This window comes from Sinohyriopsis cumingii, chromosome 2, assembly GCF_028554795.1.
Source record: "Sinohyriopsis cumingii isolate HCF-2022 chromosome 2, ASM2855479v2, whole genome shotgun sequence".
Lineage (NCBI taxonomy): Eukaryota > Metazoa > Mollusca > Bivalvia > Unionida > Unionidae > Sinohyriopsis > Sinohyriopsis cumingii.
Genome location: NC_142962.1, coordinates 85,671,968 through 85,692,751, shown reverse-complemented (window position 1 = coordinate 85,692,751; position 20,784 = coordinate 85,671,968). Strand labels below are relative to the sequence as shown.

The 20,784-nt window shown below is 32.8% G+C and overlaps 1 protein-coding gene across 1 annotated transcript; it reads right to left on the bottom strand.

Moving 5' to 3' along the window:
* Positions 1-674: 674 nt before the first annotated feature.
* LOC149805311 (uncharacterized) lies at positions 675-20,031 on the bottom strand. The gene is made up of 3 exons (XM_089949221.1): positions 19,432-20,031; positions 15,807-15,878; positions 675-4,406 (listed from the first exon to the last, which is right to left on the bottom strand). Exons 1-3 carry the CDS (start codon positions 19,688-19,690, stop codon positions 3,931-3,933), a joined length of 807 nt encoding a protein of 268 aa, XP_089805347.1. The 5' UTR covers positions 19,691-20,031; the 3' UTR covers positions 675-3,930.
* Positions 20,032-20,784: the final 753 nt, after the last annotated feature.

Here is a 20,784-nt window from a genome sequence, read left to right as displayed (position 1 = left end):
AAAAACACTCATATATTTTTTCAAAATACTACACGCATAAATAGACGAAGCTTTAAACATTATATATATATATTTATATATATATATATATATATATATATATATATATATATATATATATATATATATATATATATATATATATATATATATATGTGCATGCCGCAGTAATTCTCTGTTATAATATATTCTTATGTAGAAGGAAAACATCTTTGCAAAATATATTATATACAGCATATCCGCGATCCATGTAATATATTGTCACACAAAGCAAACAATCTCCACAGAATTAATTATCTCTATGTATAAATAATCAAAATCGATTTAATATTAACGATTGTGTTTTAAAATCATATTTTAAACAAAATTTTAAACCATACTACATTAATAATTCGTTGGCCAATCGGATTGTTTCAGGGTCATGTCCACCTTTGAGTCATAGGCCAGTTACATATTAAAGTTGAAAGTCTAATGCGAAACTTTTACTCAACGTTATGGATCAGAGCCATCTCACCTCTGTCTTTATAGGTCCAAGTCTCGGGCTCGAACAAGTTGGGTAAGTCAGAAAACTTGACATTAGCTTCCCGTGGGTAGGTGATTCTTTCTGGGGTTTTCCTGGGGTTTTTCTCCACCAGTTATGCCGTCCGCCATGTATTTAGATAATCGGGAAAAGATTATGGATTTAAACATTTATTAGGTAATGTAAATAAAAAATAATCGATATAAATTTGTTTGCCATGATGGTAAAGGAAATACTAACAAATAAATATAAAATTCAGATCAATGTATTAGAATATGTGCTTTGTGATATTGATTGCACATGCTGATACCAGAACAGCATCTACATTATCACAAGAAATAGGGAATCGTTTGTAAAATTCAGAGAGCAATTTATAACACTAAGGGAAGAATTAAGTGAGGACGGTATAGTTATGGGTTTATATTAAAATATTTTACAAGATACCCATGTTAGATTCGACGATGCAGTTGTAACTAATATAATACATTTGATGCTAGGAAACATGACAAAAGGTGAATTTTTTCAGATGGTTGTACCAACAGCTTTAAAGTATCATACAAGGATATTACTAAACAAAACTAGTATTTACGAATAACGTTTATCCAGTTCCAGCATCTACGATATTCAGACATAAAGGTAGAACAGAGTATCAGAATGCAACATCAGAGTATCGGGAAGCAACATCAGAGTATGGGAAAGCAACATCAGAGTATGGGAAAGCAACATCAGAGTATCAGAAAGGAACATCAGAGTATCGGAAAGCAACATCAGAGTATCGGAAAGCAACATCAGATTATCAGAAAATATCAGCAGAGTATCAGAATGCAACATCAGAGTATCGGAAAGCAACATCAGAGTATCGGAAAATATCAGCAGAGTATCATAATGCAACATCAGAGTATCGGAAAGCAACATCAGTATATTGGAAAACAACATCAGAGTATAAGAATGCAATATCAGAGTATCTGAAAGCAACATCAGAATCTCGGAAAGCATCAGCAAGTCTGAGCATTTTAGCTATATTTTTTATGAAATTCAGTTCAGTAGTTACAGGTAAACATACACTAAGCCTCGTTTTCTTGCTATTGACAATAACCTGGACACAACATATCAAACAACAGCAAAGATTATACTACATTTTCTAAGTTTATTTGCAGCTGAAGTAAATCACTGTACGGTTATTTAAATGTGACCTTGATGGAACCTGCGCAATCATAAGTATTTGATTTGTCATTCTACGAAAGAGTCAAGATACTAAACTCAGTAAGCATTTAATTTTTCTGTTTAGACTTTTATTCTCTTTCTATTTAATGCAAGTAACATTCCAGTCTTTTTTACGAAATATCTAGGAATAATCAGAGAAAACATTAATGGACTACAACATGATGCAATAACACCATCTTGGTCACTTTGTGGTAGTGACGCCTAAAGAGGGTGGTAAACGTTTGAATGTAATAAATATGCATTTTCTCTATATTGAAGCATTTATGCTAAGTTTGGTCGTAATTGCTCTTGTGTGGAATGCCTCATAGCTCAATTTATCTCACAAGAAAGCGATCTACATGAAGAGTCATGCAATGAATTCCGAACTCATCCAAGAATATGGCTTTTTTGACGTGCTTGAGCTAGTTATGAGAGCTTTTTTCGTCAAATAAATAAATAAATATTTAATTAGTATAGATCAATTTTGTTCAGTTTTTGTATATTTTTAATAGATTACACTTTTTAACAATTACAAAATGTCAGTTTTGGCTAAACTTTATACCTAGGTTGTTGCTTTCGAAGAAAATGTCCGCCAAATGTTGTTTAAAGTGTACTTCTAATTTTTCAATAAAAGGTTTGAAGAAAGTGTATCTTGTGTGTGCAACTAAGATGATTTTAATATGCCATGGGCCAGTAGCAGCCTTAGCAAGGTGTGAAAGCGATAGGGCCAGCAATGGTGGTGGTGGTGGTGGGGCAACATTTTATACTAATTACTACTTCAATTGTGGTATCAGTGAATGAGAAAAGGTCCCGTCATATTAAAACAACACGCCTGTGCTCTATTCACCATGAAACAGTAAAGCAGAGATAATGTTTTGCCTCCATCCCAAAAAGTTTCAAATAAATTCAAAGTTATTCAACAGTGTGAAAAATTAAAGTATATCTAGTTTATGTATTTGTAAGAAAGAAGTGTGGTCGATATCTAATGCTTCCTTCCTTGTGAAATAAGCAATCAGGTTTTTTTCCGCATTGCATTTTTCAAAAATGCGCCAAATAATTGATTTATTTATTTCATTTACAGCCGTGAAAAGATATTAAAGATATTAGATACGAATGCATTTAGGTTAAACAGTTATCAAAAAAGATATATTTAGTTTACATTGTGTGTTTTTTCTACATGATCACATGATATATATATATATATATATATATATATATATATATATATATATATATATATATATATATAGTGTGATTAACCTTAATCAGTAATTAAGTTTAGGGTTTACCTGACTAATGTTTTGTTATTTTGAAACATATTACAGAGCTAATTTCTCTATGATTTTAAATAATACAGTAAGAACATTATTAATTAGAGGGAAACATGTTTTAAGCTGCTGAGTTCAATATATTTTTTAAAGAAATTACCAATGTTCCAGAAGCAAGTTCTTTACGAATTTGATGGGAAAGTGACCCTCATCCTGTTTATTGTATTCGTATTAGCTTTATATATTAATTTTGTTTACGTCAGAATTACTCATTCCTATTTTAACATCCAAAGTGGAATCAGTCTTATTTTTGTGTTCAGGTTTCATTTGAGTGGATTTATTTAGATTCACAAAACTATAAGTTCTTTTGAAATTTTCACATTGTATTCTAGGGAAATAAATTATTTGTTGAATTTTACAAAACTTGTTGGTTTTCACAGTTTTCTGTTACTTAGTTTAAGAGTTTTAACACTAGTTCGTTGTAATATTCACGTACATATTGAATACGTCGTGCGGCATTCTTATATCTAGTTAGATTTCCAGTCTTTGATTTTCATCTTCCTGGTACAGTTTAATGCTTATTGGGGTGGTCACTTATAAAATTGTTAAATAGTGTTGTGCCACAGAGTCATATCATGTCCACTGCGAAAGGTGTGTTATTTATTTCATCACTCTATATTTCTGAAGTGTTCTTTGAAAACAAGCAAACAAATTAAGATTTATTTTGTGAGAAAAAGGGAGATGAAACCTTATTACGTGAATAATACTGAATAAGGAAGAAATGCAATACCATGATTCTACATATTTCAATGTACATCAATAGGAAATTGAAGTCATTATTAGAACGCATTACTTCTTTCTTGACAAGATAATTGCTCCGGGTGGAGGTGGGGCGTAAATTTAAAAAGGGTACATAATTTGATAAAAAGCCTACTAAATTTATCTAGAACAAACAACGCACGGCAAAAGTCGCCCTTCATTATATGGAGGACAAGGCAAGGATCCACATTTTGCCTGAATCAGATACAAAAGATGGCCTTCAAGATTGGCAGAACCCCCGCTTATCGCTTCCGGGTTTGTATCCACACACACGTAGTTTGTGGACCCAGCTTGAGCATGATGACCTGACATCAAATATCCGTTATATTCCATCGTCCATCCCGGGTAACACTCTGTTCTACCAGGAATCATAACGGTGGGAGTGCGTGAAGTTTTACACACGCAACATGGCATATCGTCATCCATAGACACTATCGAGAACGGATTTGACTGTGCCATGACTTCGTACTCTGCACCGTAGATATAAGCCGAGTTAGCCGATCCTCCTGCATATTTGCCCCAGACAGGATCCTCAGTCAGGCAAAGAAAGTCAGCAGCACTTCCAGTGTGCGTGTAGTGTGAGCCTCCAGCAAATCCTGGTAAAAAGGAACAAATTACTTGTTTTTGTATTGATTTCAAATATGCACCAACATGAAGATTTTGAATTAGGATGCTTGAAAGTGAGTTTAAATAATTATCAATTAGCTAGTCTTATCACAGGGTTACACATTTACCTCATCTGAATGGAATCAATACTCTGTAATGAATTTGATCATCAATTTGTACATAGAATATATCTACTGTATACAATAATTTATACTAATTTATACTCAGTACGAAATAAAAGCTATGTGACCTAATATGGACAAACACAATTGACTTGTCATATTGCGATTGTCTGTGGACCACATATTAACAAACAATTTTGATCTATCATTCTGTAGTTATCAGTGGTATTCATATTAACAAACAATATTGATCTATTATTCTGTAATTATCAGTGGTATTCATACTAACAAACAATATTGATCTATTATTCTGTAGTTATCAGTGGTATTCATATTAACAAACAATATTGATCTATTATTCTGTAATTATCAGTGGTATTCATATTAACAAACAATATTGATCTATCATTCTGTAATTATCAGTTGTATTCAAATTGAGAAACAATATTGATCATTATTCTGTAATTATTAGTGGTATTCATATTAACAAACAATATTGATCTATTATTCTGTAATTATCAGTGGTATTCATATTAACAAACAATATTGATCTATCATTCTGTATTTATCAGTTTATTCATATTAACAAACAATATTGATCTATCATTCTGTCGTTATCAGTGGTATTCATATTAACAAACAATATTGATCTATTATTCTGTAATTATCAGTGGTATTCATATTGAGAAACAAGACCGATTTAACATACTGCGATTTTCGCTGGACACCATTGATCTGGCAAATTGCGATCGTCAGTGGATCTCATATTGGCAAACACCATTGAATTGTCATATTTTGAATGTCAATGACCTAGTATTGACAATCACCATTGATATATCATAATGTGATTGTCAGTGAACCTCATTTAACATAAATTCCAATATTGAATGTGCTAATGTGCCAATTGCCTGGATTGTGGTGATGTGCTAAAGTCTTTTGATGTATCACAATAATATAATAAAAACTATCTTCTTCTGAATTCCCTATATTTCCAAATTAATGTTTTAGTATAAGAATATTATTAAGAACTTTGTAATTCCAGTGAAGAATATTGTAAATCAATGATTCCAGCCAAATTAAAAACTGGATACAACAATAACACCGTTTTTGCTTCAGATGTTAATGCAAGAATGAGTAATTCTTAGGTAAACAAAATTATATACCCCTCTACTTAACCTGGGTCGCAATTACCATTTTCTGGAAATACTCTGTCAACATAATGTAAACGTTTATTCTAAAGGTTTCTAAGGTCGGTATCAATACTATAAATATGTTTACGATTAATAATAACCTGAAAAGTTAATCCACGATCATAGAGAATAATTTTGCTATGTATTTTGTTGTTTATAAAAAAAAAATTACTGGTCAGGTACACCATGAACTTGATTTTGGACAAGATCAAGCACAAACAGAGATGTAAATAACATAATTAATAATAAAAGCACAAACAAATTACAAATTAAATATACATAACATCTACCGTCGTTAAGAATGCATCCAATAAAGCTTTCTTTTAAATATACATTGACTAATTAAAATATACATATGACTAAAAACACAAAAGATGAATTGTTTTGAATGACACCAAATATACATGAAGCAATATAATACTTCTACATGCGCAAAAAGGCATCTGTGTTATGTATATTAAATTTGCATTGTTTGGTAACTTTTTATTCATTATATGCTATGGGTTATGTAAAAATGATTTTGTAGCTTACCGTGTCCAAAATTAAATTCATTGTCTACCTGACCACAAATGTTTTTTTTTATTATTCTGTAAACTAGTAATACATAGCTAATATTTTCTCTATGAGTGTGTGTTTAATATTAAGATCATCATCAATAGAAGTAAACGTACTTATAATGGTCTGAGTCAAGTACATTTTGTTTAGCGTGCTCTTTAGTAAATTTTCAGTACAGACCTTGTCTAATTGTAGCTTGGATTGCTCTGTGAATGAATATTTGTCCTACTTTTGTGTCTCCTGGTTTTTAAAAAATCTAATCTTGTTTATCTAGAAATTATTAATTCATACTGTAAGATCTTCAGGCAGAACCTTATTCTTCTCTGAAAATACAAAGTGCTCCATAATCTTTTTATGAAGAGACATTGCCTACGAATTATGTGAATTAAAACAAGGAAATTTTGGATTATATAACTGTGATTCAACTAAAGACTGTTGGCAGATCATTACAATTCAGGTCATTGGTTTATTAGAGCATTAGACATTACCGGCCACTACAGGCACATTAACACCTTCAACGTAGGGAATTATTTGGAATACCACTAGCATCTATTCAAAATTTTGTTCATTAGGTTTTGTGTTAGTAATTTCGGGTTTATTTTGGATTTATTTCTCAATACCGTAAATTAGTTTTAAATCTTCAGTTTGTATTCTAAGGAAATAAATTATTTGTTGAAGTTTAAAAAACTATTTTTGTGCTCTTTTCTATTCCTTATTTTAAGACTTCGTAATAATCTGCAATTAGATTATTTTTCTCTTGATGTACCTGATGTTAATATTGTATTCCTGCAATATCAAACAATTCCACCTTAATAATCTCTGTTCTTTTTTCTTTTTTAATCTTGCCGAGGAGAGTAAGGGGTTCTGATCACTCAATACAAGAATAGAAGAAGGACCTGAATACTTGAACGTGTTGCAAAGCCAATATCAAAGCCAAACATTCCGTTTTGATTGTGGAATATAATTGTTCTGTGCTCATTTAATTTGTTTTTTGAAAAATAGTACATTGGATGATCTACGCCATTATGTCTTCTTGAATCAATACTCTATCAACATCAACATCATTTGCATTAGCAGACATTTTAAATGATCGATTGAAATTTGGAGCTGAAAGAACTGGTTCACTCTTAAGTATGACCTTGAAGCAATCAAAAGCCTCCTGACAGTTTCCACACTAACGAAACTTGGTTTTCTTGCTCAATATATTGTTCATGGGTTCTGGAATTATGGAAACATTACAGCAAAATTTCAGCAAATATCCAGAAATATCCAAATATTGCAAACACATTGGTTATACCTAAGTCGCGTCAGTCCTTCATAGTGTACAACTAAACTGAGTACATGATTAACATGTTTATCGCTATCAACATACTCTTTTAACATATTTATATGGAAATGTTGCTTTTGCTGTTGTTGTCGCCTCCAAGAAGTGTTAATGATAAAATTTAAGTCGCTTAGTTTCTTTTCAACTTTATAACGATCATATTACTTAAACCGAAGAGGATTTTGTAGTAATGAGCAAAAGAGCCAGAACTCTATCACCAGGCTGAAAGCTCCTTTCCTTTATATATTTATTTCATATCTTAATTTCATTTTTGACTGAATAAGCCTTTGACAACTTATATTTAAAATCAGAAACATAGTCAAGAAGATTAATTTCTGAATCTTCAGTTCAAAGAAGTTTCTCTTGTGTTGAGGTTAGGGTTGGGGTTAGTTTCTCTTTTAATAATTTCAAAGGTTTCCAAACATTATGTCCAAAGTCTAGTTCAAGAAGACAGGTCATTTTTGTACTGATTATTTAATAACGGTAAATGAACACCTCCGTTCCAATATTTTCCGGTATCAAATCTATATAACCGGATCATATTTCTCAAAGTTTGATGAAAGATTTCTAAAGTCCCTTTACTTTCAGGGTGATAGGCAGATGATTTAAACTTTATGATGCCTAATTAATGCAGAAATTGCTGGAAAATTCCAGACATAAAAGTTTAGCCTTGATCAAATTGGACAGATTTGGGAAAGTCAGATTATATTTTTTTAAAAGAAACTTTATCAAAGCTTTTACTATAGTGTCACAGAATTACGCAAAGAAATAACTTGGTTTTGTCTTAGAACTATTTGACTATTTCTTGTTGTACATGCGCACAACGTTATCTAGGGTGAATACGTGTTTTTCCATGTAAGCGACTGTATTAACATGTACCTCGCCAGAAATTACTTGTGACAAAGGAACATTGATAACATGATATGCACAGATATTTTACTCTGACTTTTGCTCACTCTCCTATAGATTTAAGTAAGATCAATTTCTAAAACCGACACTGGTCGTTTTGGATCACGTCAAGGAGTGTACGCTCTCCATTGTCCTCCAGCCATAGGGGTAACTGTTAAATTTACATTTCATTTGATATGCGAAGCTTATTTAGTTTGTAATGTCTTATCGCGTAATAATGCATTTATTACAACGCAGATTTGAACTTTGAATTACAAGTCACTATCAGAGGTTAATGTATTAGCATATATCTAGAGATTTTACAGAAACTATTATGGCCAATTTGGTTTTATTGTAGCTGATTGTGACTGTCGCTGTGATTGTGACTGTCGCTGTGATTGTAACTGTGACTAAGACTAAAGCTGACTAGAGTTTACTAGAGATGTCTGAAGCTGTCTAAAGTTGTTTAGAGATGTCTGGATTTTCGAGAGTATTTACGGCTGCGTGCTGTCGATACGTATGTATGTACGTACGTATGTCTGTGCCATGGACGTAGACGTAGCAAATTCAAAAGGGTGCTGTATGCTGTCTGTACGTGTGTATACGTATGACTGTACATGTGGTGGATCCATAAAGGGTGTGAGCGGCCGATAAGAGTGTGGGCCAACCCAAGGAATCGCGCGACTGTACAAGGGGTCTAGAAGCATACGTTTGGTTCGATTATTGTTCCAATTGCATTTTATGTTCATAAGATTATTTTGAATCTTAGTTGTGTTCATAAGATTATTTTGAATCTTAGTTGTGTTCATAAGATTATTTTGAATCTTAATCGGAGTTTATATCTGAGATTATGTGAATCTCTCTTGTTGGTATAATACTGTTTGAAGACTATTTGCAGTCCATGAGGTTTCTTGGATCTGTACTTCATATTGATTTCATATTTTTGGTTTATTTTTAATGTGTGAATGTTGTGTAGAGTGATTTGAGTCAATCGTATGTTGAGAGCGTGAGAGAATCATTGTATTTTTACATGACATATGTTTCTTTATTAATTCGTTTCATAAATTTCCATCTTTCTCACATTGTGTTTGTCTTATTCATTTAGTCTGCGACATATGGTTTTAGTTTGAATATACCTCAGCGGAATCATCTCTGGAGATTTTGTTGATGCACACATTATTATCAACAAGTATAGGTTGCCATACTTGGTATTAGATAAGGGACTGATACAGTCTACCATTATTCTACTAAATGGTTAGTCAAATGCAGGAATAGCTAGTATTTGAGCCTTATATATCTTCTGATTGGGTTTTCCTACCTTTTAACAAGTGTGACAAGATCTACAGTACATGTATTTACAAACATCTCTTTAATTTTCATCCAATAACAATGATTTAAGATTTTATGATACGTTTTACTGACTCTTAAATGACCAGCCAAAGGTGTGTAATGGGCTAGACTCAGAATATACTATCTATACGACTGAGGAACAATTATTTAATAGATCACTGACCACTCGTCAACAGTGGGTACCTCAGGTGGTTTACATTTTCTCATAAGGATCGCATTTTTAACAAAATAAAAAATAGGTACTTCTGTGAATTCAGTTTCGCTAATAGCCCTCTGAAACAAACAGAAGATGTCGGGATTTGTTTTCTGTTCAACAATGAGTAATTGTCTTTTGTCATCCTCGTTAGAATAAAGAGGAAGAATAGTAAACAAATGGGATCATTGTGATCAATACCTCTTGATTGATCCAACGTATCCACATAAAAAAACCTGACCAATAAATGTGTCAGCTAAAGGAATAATGTCCTGATCGACATCATTCTCAAGAGCTTTCTTTGCCATAGCACTAGTAACTGCACAAACTGGATATAAATCAGGGATTTCTTTTTCAATAGGATCAACGTTCTGATCCACACAAGGAATGCTAAGAAGACTATCTACTGACAAATGAAACATTTTTTTGTCAAGGAATAATGATCAGCTTTTTCTTTTTTCTGCAGCCTGATCTTTCTTAATTCTGTTTTCATCTTGTGTCTAATTTAAAATATATTACTTTCATTTCAGAAAGAGAGAGATTTGCTACTCAAACACAAAGCATGCTTATCCCAAAATTCTTTTCCACCAAATATTGGATTAAATTTTTTTTTTATTTCTTGCTTCTTTAAAGAAGCCTTTGCTTCAGGGAGATCATTTTGACTGGCAAGCTAGAGTAATTAAGCTTTTGTCAAGGACTCGAAGCCTTCCTGATTAGAAAATAAAATAACGTTTTCCACTTTAGATAACATTGTCAAAGCTTGTCGGTTGCACAGTATATTTCTCAAATATGTGGGATAATACCTGGGATTTTGACAAGTCCAAAACAAAGGGAATTTAAAATTCAAAAACAAAGCTTCCTTTAATATTTTATAGAAATTTCTATCCTGTGACAAGCCTACAATTTTCTGTTATGACTCTGTGGTGTTAAACTTTGTAAAAAGAACAGCGACAACCAGCAAGTTTTAAAATTCAACAAATAATATAAAAAATATACAAGACAGTAGGCGTATAGTAATTTCAGTTTGAGCAGTAGTGTTATAATGTCAGTTTGATTACTAATGTAGTAATATGTAATGTCAGTTTCAGTAATGGTGTAGTAATTTCAGTTTTAGTAGTGATATAGGAATTTCAGTTTGACTAGTAAGTAATCCAGTAGTTTCATTTTGAGTAGTATTGTAGTAATTTCAGTTTGTATGATAGTGTGGTGATTTCAATTTGACTGGTAGTGTAGTAATTTCAGTTTGTGTGATAGTGTGGTAATGTACGTTTGCGTGATAGTGTGGTAATTTAAGTTTGAGTGGCAGTGTGGTAATTTCAGTTTTGTGGTAGTGTGGTAACTTCAGTTTGAGTGGTAATGTATATTTTATTTTCATGTTTTGTATAGCAGCAGAGTTAAAGCCGCTTTAACAGAATCTGAACTTTTTTCAGTATTCAGGTGCACTTTTTAAACTGAATAATCGCCAATCAAAACAATATCCCTGAACCTATACTACTTTAAAGTTTTTTTTAAAAAAAAGTTCTTAAAATATAATGTATACCCAGGGAAAATCCACTTTTCTCAGTTCATAACTTATAAATAATGAATCACAATTCAAGACCCAGATCTGATGACCAAAAACGAAAGGAAACATTGGTGATTTAGTATAATCGTATAGAATTTGCCAAACATGTTGATCCATCACACATTCTTGTCCAGATTCTGCAAGCCTATAATGTAAAATTAGAGTACTGTAACAAACCTATGATATTTACAAATTTTCACGTCCTTTTGATAGCTTTGATAGATTTGCTGCATATGGGGAATTGGTGTTGGGAAAATATTTCTCAACCTGAGTAATTACCCAGTTACTAAGAGCAGACGTCATAATGAATTAGTATTGTAAACTTGACCCTCCCAAATTTCTTAACATATAGAATTTTCGGGATATTTTCGTAGATATGCGTTTCATAGTTTGTGATAATAACAATTCTTTGTATAAGGTGATTGGTTTTGCTTCTTCTGCATGGCATAAAATACCGATCAACGGCTTTGAAAGGCATATTGATGGGTCACATGAATATGAAGCAATAAATGTCATGGAAGTGTGAAGTTTGGTTCTCTTGAAGGTGTTGTTCTTGTCTTGTGGTCCTACGAAATAAGGGAAACATCGACCTCAGACAGACTCACGCAATTTTTATTTGAATATCTCGGTATTGAGACCCAATGTATGTTACAATATAATTTGAAAGTGTCATATTATTAAAACAGAGTATTATTCCCACTCTTTATCATGACCTTTATACTTATAAATATATATTTGTGTACGTCGTACATGACAAAAATTTGAATATCTCATTTATTTTCAGCAAAAAGATACAAATATTAATCTAGCTAAATATATTACATATTGTATATAAATGTCTACATAGAGCTGTAGCATATTATAGGGGCCTCCAAAAATTTAAAAATTCGCTTTGACATCGAGAAAACGGGGGGGGGGGGGGTGCGTTAGGGAACTTGTCTGTTTAATGACTGAATCCTCATTTTACAATCACGTCGATAATAATTTTTAATAACTCGCTTTTTCTAATGAAGCTGTTCGTTATTCTGTTTAAATAACATTTATTTTCAAAATGTCCAACATGTGAAAGATCATTCCAACTGGTTTCAACAACCATCACGTGTACGCGAAAAATCTGTGTATTACGTCACTGCTTTTTGTTTTCTTGATGAGTCTGGTTCCCGTACTGGTGTTTAATAGTATCCTGCCAAATCGGGAGTCCCAGAGCAGGGAACTAGACTAACTGTTGATACACCACCAAACAAGATTCCTTTTTTTTCGAAAACATGCGACATTTATTTCGTGAGACAATCGTCTACGTCGAACTCAATTATTGTATTGTTTAATTAGTACGATATTGATTCGTGATTTCATTGGAAGTAATAATGAAACTTCTTATCATCTTTTTGGATATATCTAAGTGCCAGTTCAAAAATTCTCTGAACTCGCTTGTCCACAATGGTCCGTATCTTTTGAAATCAAGCTCTTTATTTTACGAAGTATTCATTTCGCTTGCCTGCCTTGCTATCTTTGATCACAGTTATGAAAGAGTCGGTTAATTTAAGGTAGTTTATGTTACATACACAATAATATTTATAACAGTGTTCGATTGATCAAATGAAGTGAGTTCAACGGATATATGTCCGGGGCCACTAGATTTTAAGTTTGTAGGATTTTCGTGCCTTTTAACTGTTCTCTTACTCCACAACCTTTTTTTTATTCAAAATACATGCTTAACGTGATAATACAAAGGAGGTCAACTTTTAATTCAGTGCAACAATACAACAAATACTTCCGGAAGTCAGTTATCAAAACACGGTCGGCACCTAATTAGATTCTCTGATAAACGTTCTCCGGCATAGCTGTTACGGTAGATTGACGCATTTTACGTTTAATTACAAGAGAACACATTGCATTTCTGACGAGTACACTTAAAAGGAACTAAAATATGGAACTAGATAACAAATTTCAATTGATAAAAAAATATTTAATTTGTGTTTATTTATTAAAGTACTGCCTCCACTCGGCGTAAATGACATTTTCTTTGATCGAAATTTCCTTACGTATCGTTAATTGCAGTGTACTAGGAATGTCGTTTGGAAAGAAAATGTAAACAATTGTATGACCTATTTTTAAATTTGATATTTCATAATGTTGGTTAAAACTTCCAGGTCCTATCTACGGTTTTCGACGATAAAACGAGCAATATATCAGTTTCCGTTACCAATTTTCATCAGAATTTTTTTATATTCAACAAATAGTGATCAATTTATAGGGTATTTTCTGGTTTTAAAAATGGGATCCACGCCTGACCCTGCGTTATGAGCGGATTCGCGAGTATAGTTCATGTATATAAATGTCTACATAGAGCTGTAGTATGTTATCTTGATTTTCACATTTCAGTTCTTGTATATAAATGTCTACATAGAGCTGTAGTATATTATCTTGATTTTCACATGGCAGTTCTTGTATATAAATGTCTGCATGGAGCTGTAGTATATTATCTTGATTTTCACACGGCAGTACTTGTACATAAATGTCTACATAGAGCTGTAGTATGTTATCTTGATTTTCACATTTCAGTTCTTGTATATAAATGTCTACACAGAGTTGTAGTATATTATCTTGATTTTCACATGGCAGTTCTTGTATATAAATGTCACATGGCAGTTCATGTATATAAATGTCTACATAGGGCTGTAGTATATTATGTTCATTTTCACATGGCAGTTCTTGTATACTTAGAGCTGTAGTAAAGTATCTTTAGCATTTAGTCAGGCCTTTTCAACACTTTATAAGTTGAGATCAACATCACATGGAAACAATCATTGAACAGATCAAAAACAGAGCATTTAAAGAACAGTTTCCAATGAATGTAAAATATGCAGAAGATAATATAGTATTTAAGAAGAGATATCACGAGTATGTATGTGTTGCTATTAGAGTATACAAGAATTTGGTATTTATAATATTAAAAACTTTTGAAATCATTTGCAATTAACTTTGTCTTCATTATGGTGTAAATTATTATACTTTATTGTTAAGAGAATCCAAAAGTTAAATAGCCCTTGTCTAAATGTTTCACACTATTATTATTATTATTACTTCTTCCTCACTTTCGTAAGTTCGATCAACAAATTCGAACATTAATGTTAGATTCAGTCCGAAAATCCATCACACATGAGTAAAGAAACAAACGTACAATGTTACAAAGATTTCTGTCCATAACTAGTAGGATGGATTAGGATATTAAGTAGATTTATTTTATGCTAAGCAGTGAATTACTTGATTTTCAATAACAATATTTTTTCACTACAGGAACTATTGTTTTGGGTCAGAACATACTTACCTTCCTTAGATTTTTTGTCAGTGAACTACTTTTAACTTATGTGCATGTCATTGTCATTATTAATAGCCCATGTCTGTTATCCTTGAAACTTGTAGTTTGTTATTCTGAAAATATCAGTTAATTTTTATCACTCTGATGTGGAACTAATTTTGTGCGCAGGTACACATAGCACAGCAGAACATGTACGGTAAACAGCTGACATTACCGTAAGAAATCTGCTAATTTACTGGGTCACAAACTTTAGGTGAACAACTAATGTGAGCATAAAATAAAAAGAATATTTGCTTGAAACGAGTGAATAACGGATACATTTCATCTCGTGGGTGAAAAACTCTAGTATTTGCACTCGTGGCTCCGCCACTCGTGAAAATACTGAGTTTTTCATCCACTCGATGAAATATATCCGTTATTCATTCGTTTCAAGCAAATATCCTCTATATATAGGTAAGCACACACACACACACACACACAAGATTGTTTAGGTCATAAACTTCAATATTCATATATAGGCAACAGTACTATGTGTACCACACAAAACGTGCAGGCTAACCCATTGTGGTCAATTCGTACCTGTCATCATCAAGCTAGGATTAACATTAGTTTTAACCTGAAACCCATGACACATGAGTTATATATGGGAGTTTTGAAAAATATTTAAAATTGCTAGCGTTTTGAAACCTTGAACATATCGAAAAATTAAATGGTATATCAATGTCGCAAAAGTTAAACAAGTAACATATAAAACGCCATCTCTGTCAGTCTGTCATTCATATATATATATATATATATATATATATATATATATATATATATATATATATATATATATATATATATATATTAACAACGCTTATCGTGCAACTTAGATAGGCTTACCTTTGTAAACGAGTTCTGTGGCATTTCCCGGACATACGGTTCTTCCCCATCTCACATAAGTTGATCCAAACCCTGTGGATAACACAATATACCAATATCACCAGAATACATCTGGAAAAATCCTTTTCAGAAAGTAGTGCTAATGGCTCATATAATGTTTCCAAACAGGTGCATTAAGTACAAATACACCACAATGTAAAACAAAGGGATTGAACGAGAAAGTGCTCTTCACATTTTATCTTTTGCAACCTCACGAAGCCTTAATCTTAAGCCTGAAGATGTGACATAAATTGAAAACCTTCCATTCTGTCACATTTTAGCTATGCTTGGCATTTATAATTTTCTTAATAAATTGTATCGGTATGATCATGAAGTAATTGTGTGAAAAAATGGAAACCTATGGGATGTTTGATAATGGATTTGTTCTCATGTTGAATGCTGCTCGATTACACATGGTCATGTGGCCTTTGAATCAAGCGTTAAATCCAGAACATACCAGAAACATCCGGTATTAAAGGCCAGTTTGGATCACACCAGAAGTTTTATCTAAAAGATCAGTGTCTTATGTGATCTGCGCATGAAAAGGAACATATGTCTGCATTGTAATTTTCTTTAGATTTTATCACAAAGCTCAATATAAAGCATTTGCTAAATAATTATGTAAAATTATGGGAACGGACTCCCAATCCGCTACATCAATATTATCAAAACTATCACAGAGTTTGGACTACCAATTAATTACATCAGAGGAAGAAAATGATGACATAGTTTGGACTACTAATCAATTCATCGGTGTGATCAAATCTATAACAGAGTTTGGAGTGACAATCAGTTACATCAGTACGATTATAACAATCACAGAAGTTGGATTACCTATCAGTTCATCAGTGCGATCAAAACGACCACTGACTTTCGTCTACCGATCAAATACATCAGTGTAATCAAAACAACCATGGAGTTTGGAGTACCAGTTAGTTATATTTGTGCAATCAAAACAATCAGAGATTGGACTACCAATCAATTACATCAATGTGATCAAGACGCTGTAAGTAATATTAGAGTACCTTAAGAAGTACGCATCAAATGTTACTGAAGGAGGATTCCGGGACCCATATATGAATCTAAACTGAACGACACTTTGACAGAGCCTGTTCACATCATACAACTTTAAGGCTGTTTGTAAGTTCATAGCTTGTGCCAAACAGCGATGTCACTATATTTGGGACCACATTTTTACATCAATAACCTAAGTGTAACAATTTCTTTTGATATAAAAATGAACCTCAAGCAATGGGAATGTTTATTCAATGCCATATATACAGACAACGAAAACGTAAATTGGCCATGCCAGGACTGGTCGTATCCTACACAGATCCCGTGTTATGATTATTCCTGATGGTATTATGGATTGTAATATATGTGGAAAACAATCATTAAAATAAAATGTATGTATTCTTGTACGATTTACATCGAAGGTTGTTCTTCTAGGATCAAAGGTTTGTGTGAAATCCTGTGATGATCTTGTGGATGACTAACAATGACAACTATCCAGTGCAAGGTTAAGTTTACGTCTAGGTATCCACACCCTTGACGTTGACTTTGAAGAAAAAAATCTGGAATGAAACATTGATAATCCCGCAGACTTTTCATAAGAAATACTACTTGTCACACGTTATATATGTAAATAACATATTTGTAATAGTTTGTTGTAACATATAGTCCTATCTTATGTTATTTAGTCCTAATCAGTGTCTTATGTAATCCAGTCAACTCAGTATATATTGTTATTCATTCCCTTTCAGTATATAATATTATTCGGTCCTACTCAGTATCTGATGTTATCCGGTCCTACTCAGTATCTGATGTTATTCGGTCTTACTCAGATTCTAATGTTATTCATTCCAACTCAGTATATATAGTTATTCGATCCTACTCAGTATCTGATGTTATTCTGTCTTACTCAGATTCTAATGTTATTCATTCCTACTCAGTATATATTGTTACTCGATCCTACTCAGTATCAAATGTTATTCGGTCCTACTCAGTATCTGATGTTATTTGGTTCTTCTCAGTATCTAATGTTATTCATACCTACTCAGTATAAACTGTTATTCGTTCCGGCTCATATTATGTAATTCAGTCCTACTCGGTATCTGATGGTATTTGGACTTACTCAATATTTGATGTTATTCGGTCCTACTCAGTATTTTATTTTATTCAGTCCAACTCAGTATCAATTATTATTAGGCCCTACTTATATTATTTAACTCGGTCCACTCAGTATCTAATATTATTCAGTCCCACTCAATATATAATAGTATTCGGTTCTACTCAGTATCAAATGTTATTCAGCCCTACTCGGTATTGTATGTTATTCAGTCCTACTCAGTATCAATTGTTACTCGGTCCTACTCAGTATCTAATGTTTTTCAATCCTACTCAGTATCTGTTGCTGTTCGTTCCTACGCATCATATTATTTAATTCAATCCACTCAGTATCTAATGTTATTCAGCCCTACTCAGTGTGTACTGTTATTTGGTCCTTCTCAGTGGGTGTAAGGTTAATGTGAGAAACGAGGTGATGGTAGGTTTGATACTCTTAATAGAGGCATGAAGGTGGCTTTCGTGGCACGATTCTATTGGGATCACTTTCTAATTATGCATTGGAATGAAGGTAGCTTTTGTGACACGATTATATTGGGATCACTTTCTAAATATTCAAAGCATGAAGGTGGCTTTCGTGGCACGATTCTAATGGGATCACTTTCTAAATATGCAAGGCATTTTATATTCCGCATGGCATTTGTGGTTTGGGGGTGGGCGTGGCGGTGTGTGTATGTGTGTGAGAGAGAGAGAGAGAGAGAGAGAGAGAGAGAGAGAACCAATCTACAGTTAAAAGTGACGTCCAATTTAATTCCAAAAATCCACCGATATCTGGGTTTTTTTCCTTCTGAAACATTCCAATCCCATTTCGACTGTTTCATAGATCTCAACGTAAATGTAAAACGAAATAATTAGAACATATCCTGAAGAATAAGCATTTGAAATTATAAGTGTTGTATTAAGCTATAATTAACCAAGATTATCAGTTAGATATATGATTAACTAAGCTTATCAATTAGATATACGAATTACCAGGCTTTTCAGCTAGATAAGGCATAATCTAAGACTTGCAAAGGAACTTTCTGGACTAATGGTGAATATTTAACAACTGTTTTGTTTATTATTTGTTCCATTATTAATCTACTCGAGATCTCGACAAATTTACTACATATATAATTCATCAACGAAACAGAGATAAACAGAGAAAAGTGAAGTAAAATGGAATGTTTGATTTTTCATGGCTGTAAAGATTTAGCACATGCCTAAAAGTTATCATTCTTTTGCATGAAATTTACAATCAGATCGTGATATGAAGAATTCAGCCATATATTTTGCAGAATAAGTTTTAGTCGAGTTTATGAGCTACTGATATTTTGGTATTTAAAATTCATAATCCAAGGTAGAAAGTTTTTCTTTAGCTGCATTGTCAGGAGAAAGGCATAGCATCTCGGAAATGTTTCTTGAAACAATCGTGATTGTCATGCCTCTTTTCTACAAGAACATAAAGAATTCGGATACTCACCTTTTGATTTGTTGTCCATTAACCATCGAATTTCTTCAAGTTTCATCGGGACATCTGCTTGAATTGTTTGGAGTTTTTCCCGAAGTTCTGCTAAAGCGGCCTCCACTTCTCTTTGGGCAAATTCCATCCTGAGGAGCCTTTCCAATAACTTATACTCATAGTCAAACCTCGGACAGTCGTTAGATTTTGACTGTGTGGCCGTTTGCAAGTGTACGCCAACAGTATGGAGAGCAAACAATAAACAGAAAATAACAAACATGACTGGTGGGTGTAATGACAGGTTCGAAAAGCTTTTGCGCTTGTGTGAGAAATATTCTCGTAGATATAAGAGAAAGTGAAGCGCAGTTTAATAACGTCATATGTACTGCAAAACGAGATTAGTTTTGTTTTGTCAGTAAGCCATTCGGTTTCGGCTTTTGGGGCTTGGTCTGTTCGGCTTATATGTTCTAAATCTTATAAGCCCATTTACCTAAGTATCTGTGTGCTTATTACATTTTCTTCAGTTGTTGAAAGCAGAAAAAGAAATGCACAGGCTTTCTGCATTAGCATTTCCCCCCGAATTGATGAATTTATGTGTTGTTCCGTACAATTCGGTTTTTAGAGCAAAACAGGTTTCATAGCCGGGCAAGATGTTTGCATTACACCACAGATGCGACTACTGATAGATGATTTTAGACTAAATTAAATAAACAATCAGTGTGCAACATTCAGTCCTATGGTAAAATTTGCATGAAGTATGATCAACAAAAGGAAAGCTGAAACATTTTATTTCCTGAAAAGAAGAGTGTGGATGAAATGATGTATTATAAGACGTCAAGAAAAATGCCACGAGTGTTTACGGTTTATGTATTCCAGAGTCTTCATTAATCATTCTTGCTAAATCAGCTCGGGGGGAAATTAACAAAATATTTGATATTCCATCTAAAAGATGAGCTAGATGTGTTTGCTCATATTTATTATGCGCAAGAAAATTACTGTACCTCTCATAAAGAATGGAAGGTAATGATTATATTGTGATGCATCAAATATGCTTTAGGTTTGCATGTTTAGAAATTAAAATTACGATTTGGTCTTTTTGCGAAACAGTGCCCTCGTTTTAATATCAGGGATAATAAAACCGTGAAAATCGAGAAACTAATTGTAATATAAAGAAATGGAACTTTTATTCCGATGGGGACAAACTGTTTCTTAATGTAGGAATCTATTTGGAAATGATATAAAAGCCCCATCTCTGTTACTTAATCAATGACAAACGTAAATTCGAAGTTAACGAACAACATAGACACTATTTAAAGAATCTCATGCACATATCTGGATCGAATGCATATCGGAATTGGATGAATATCTGAAACG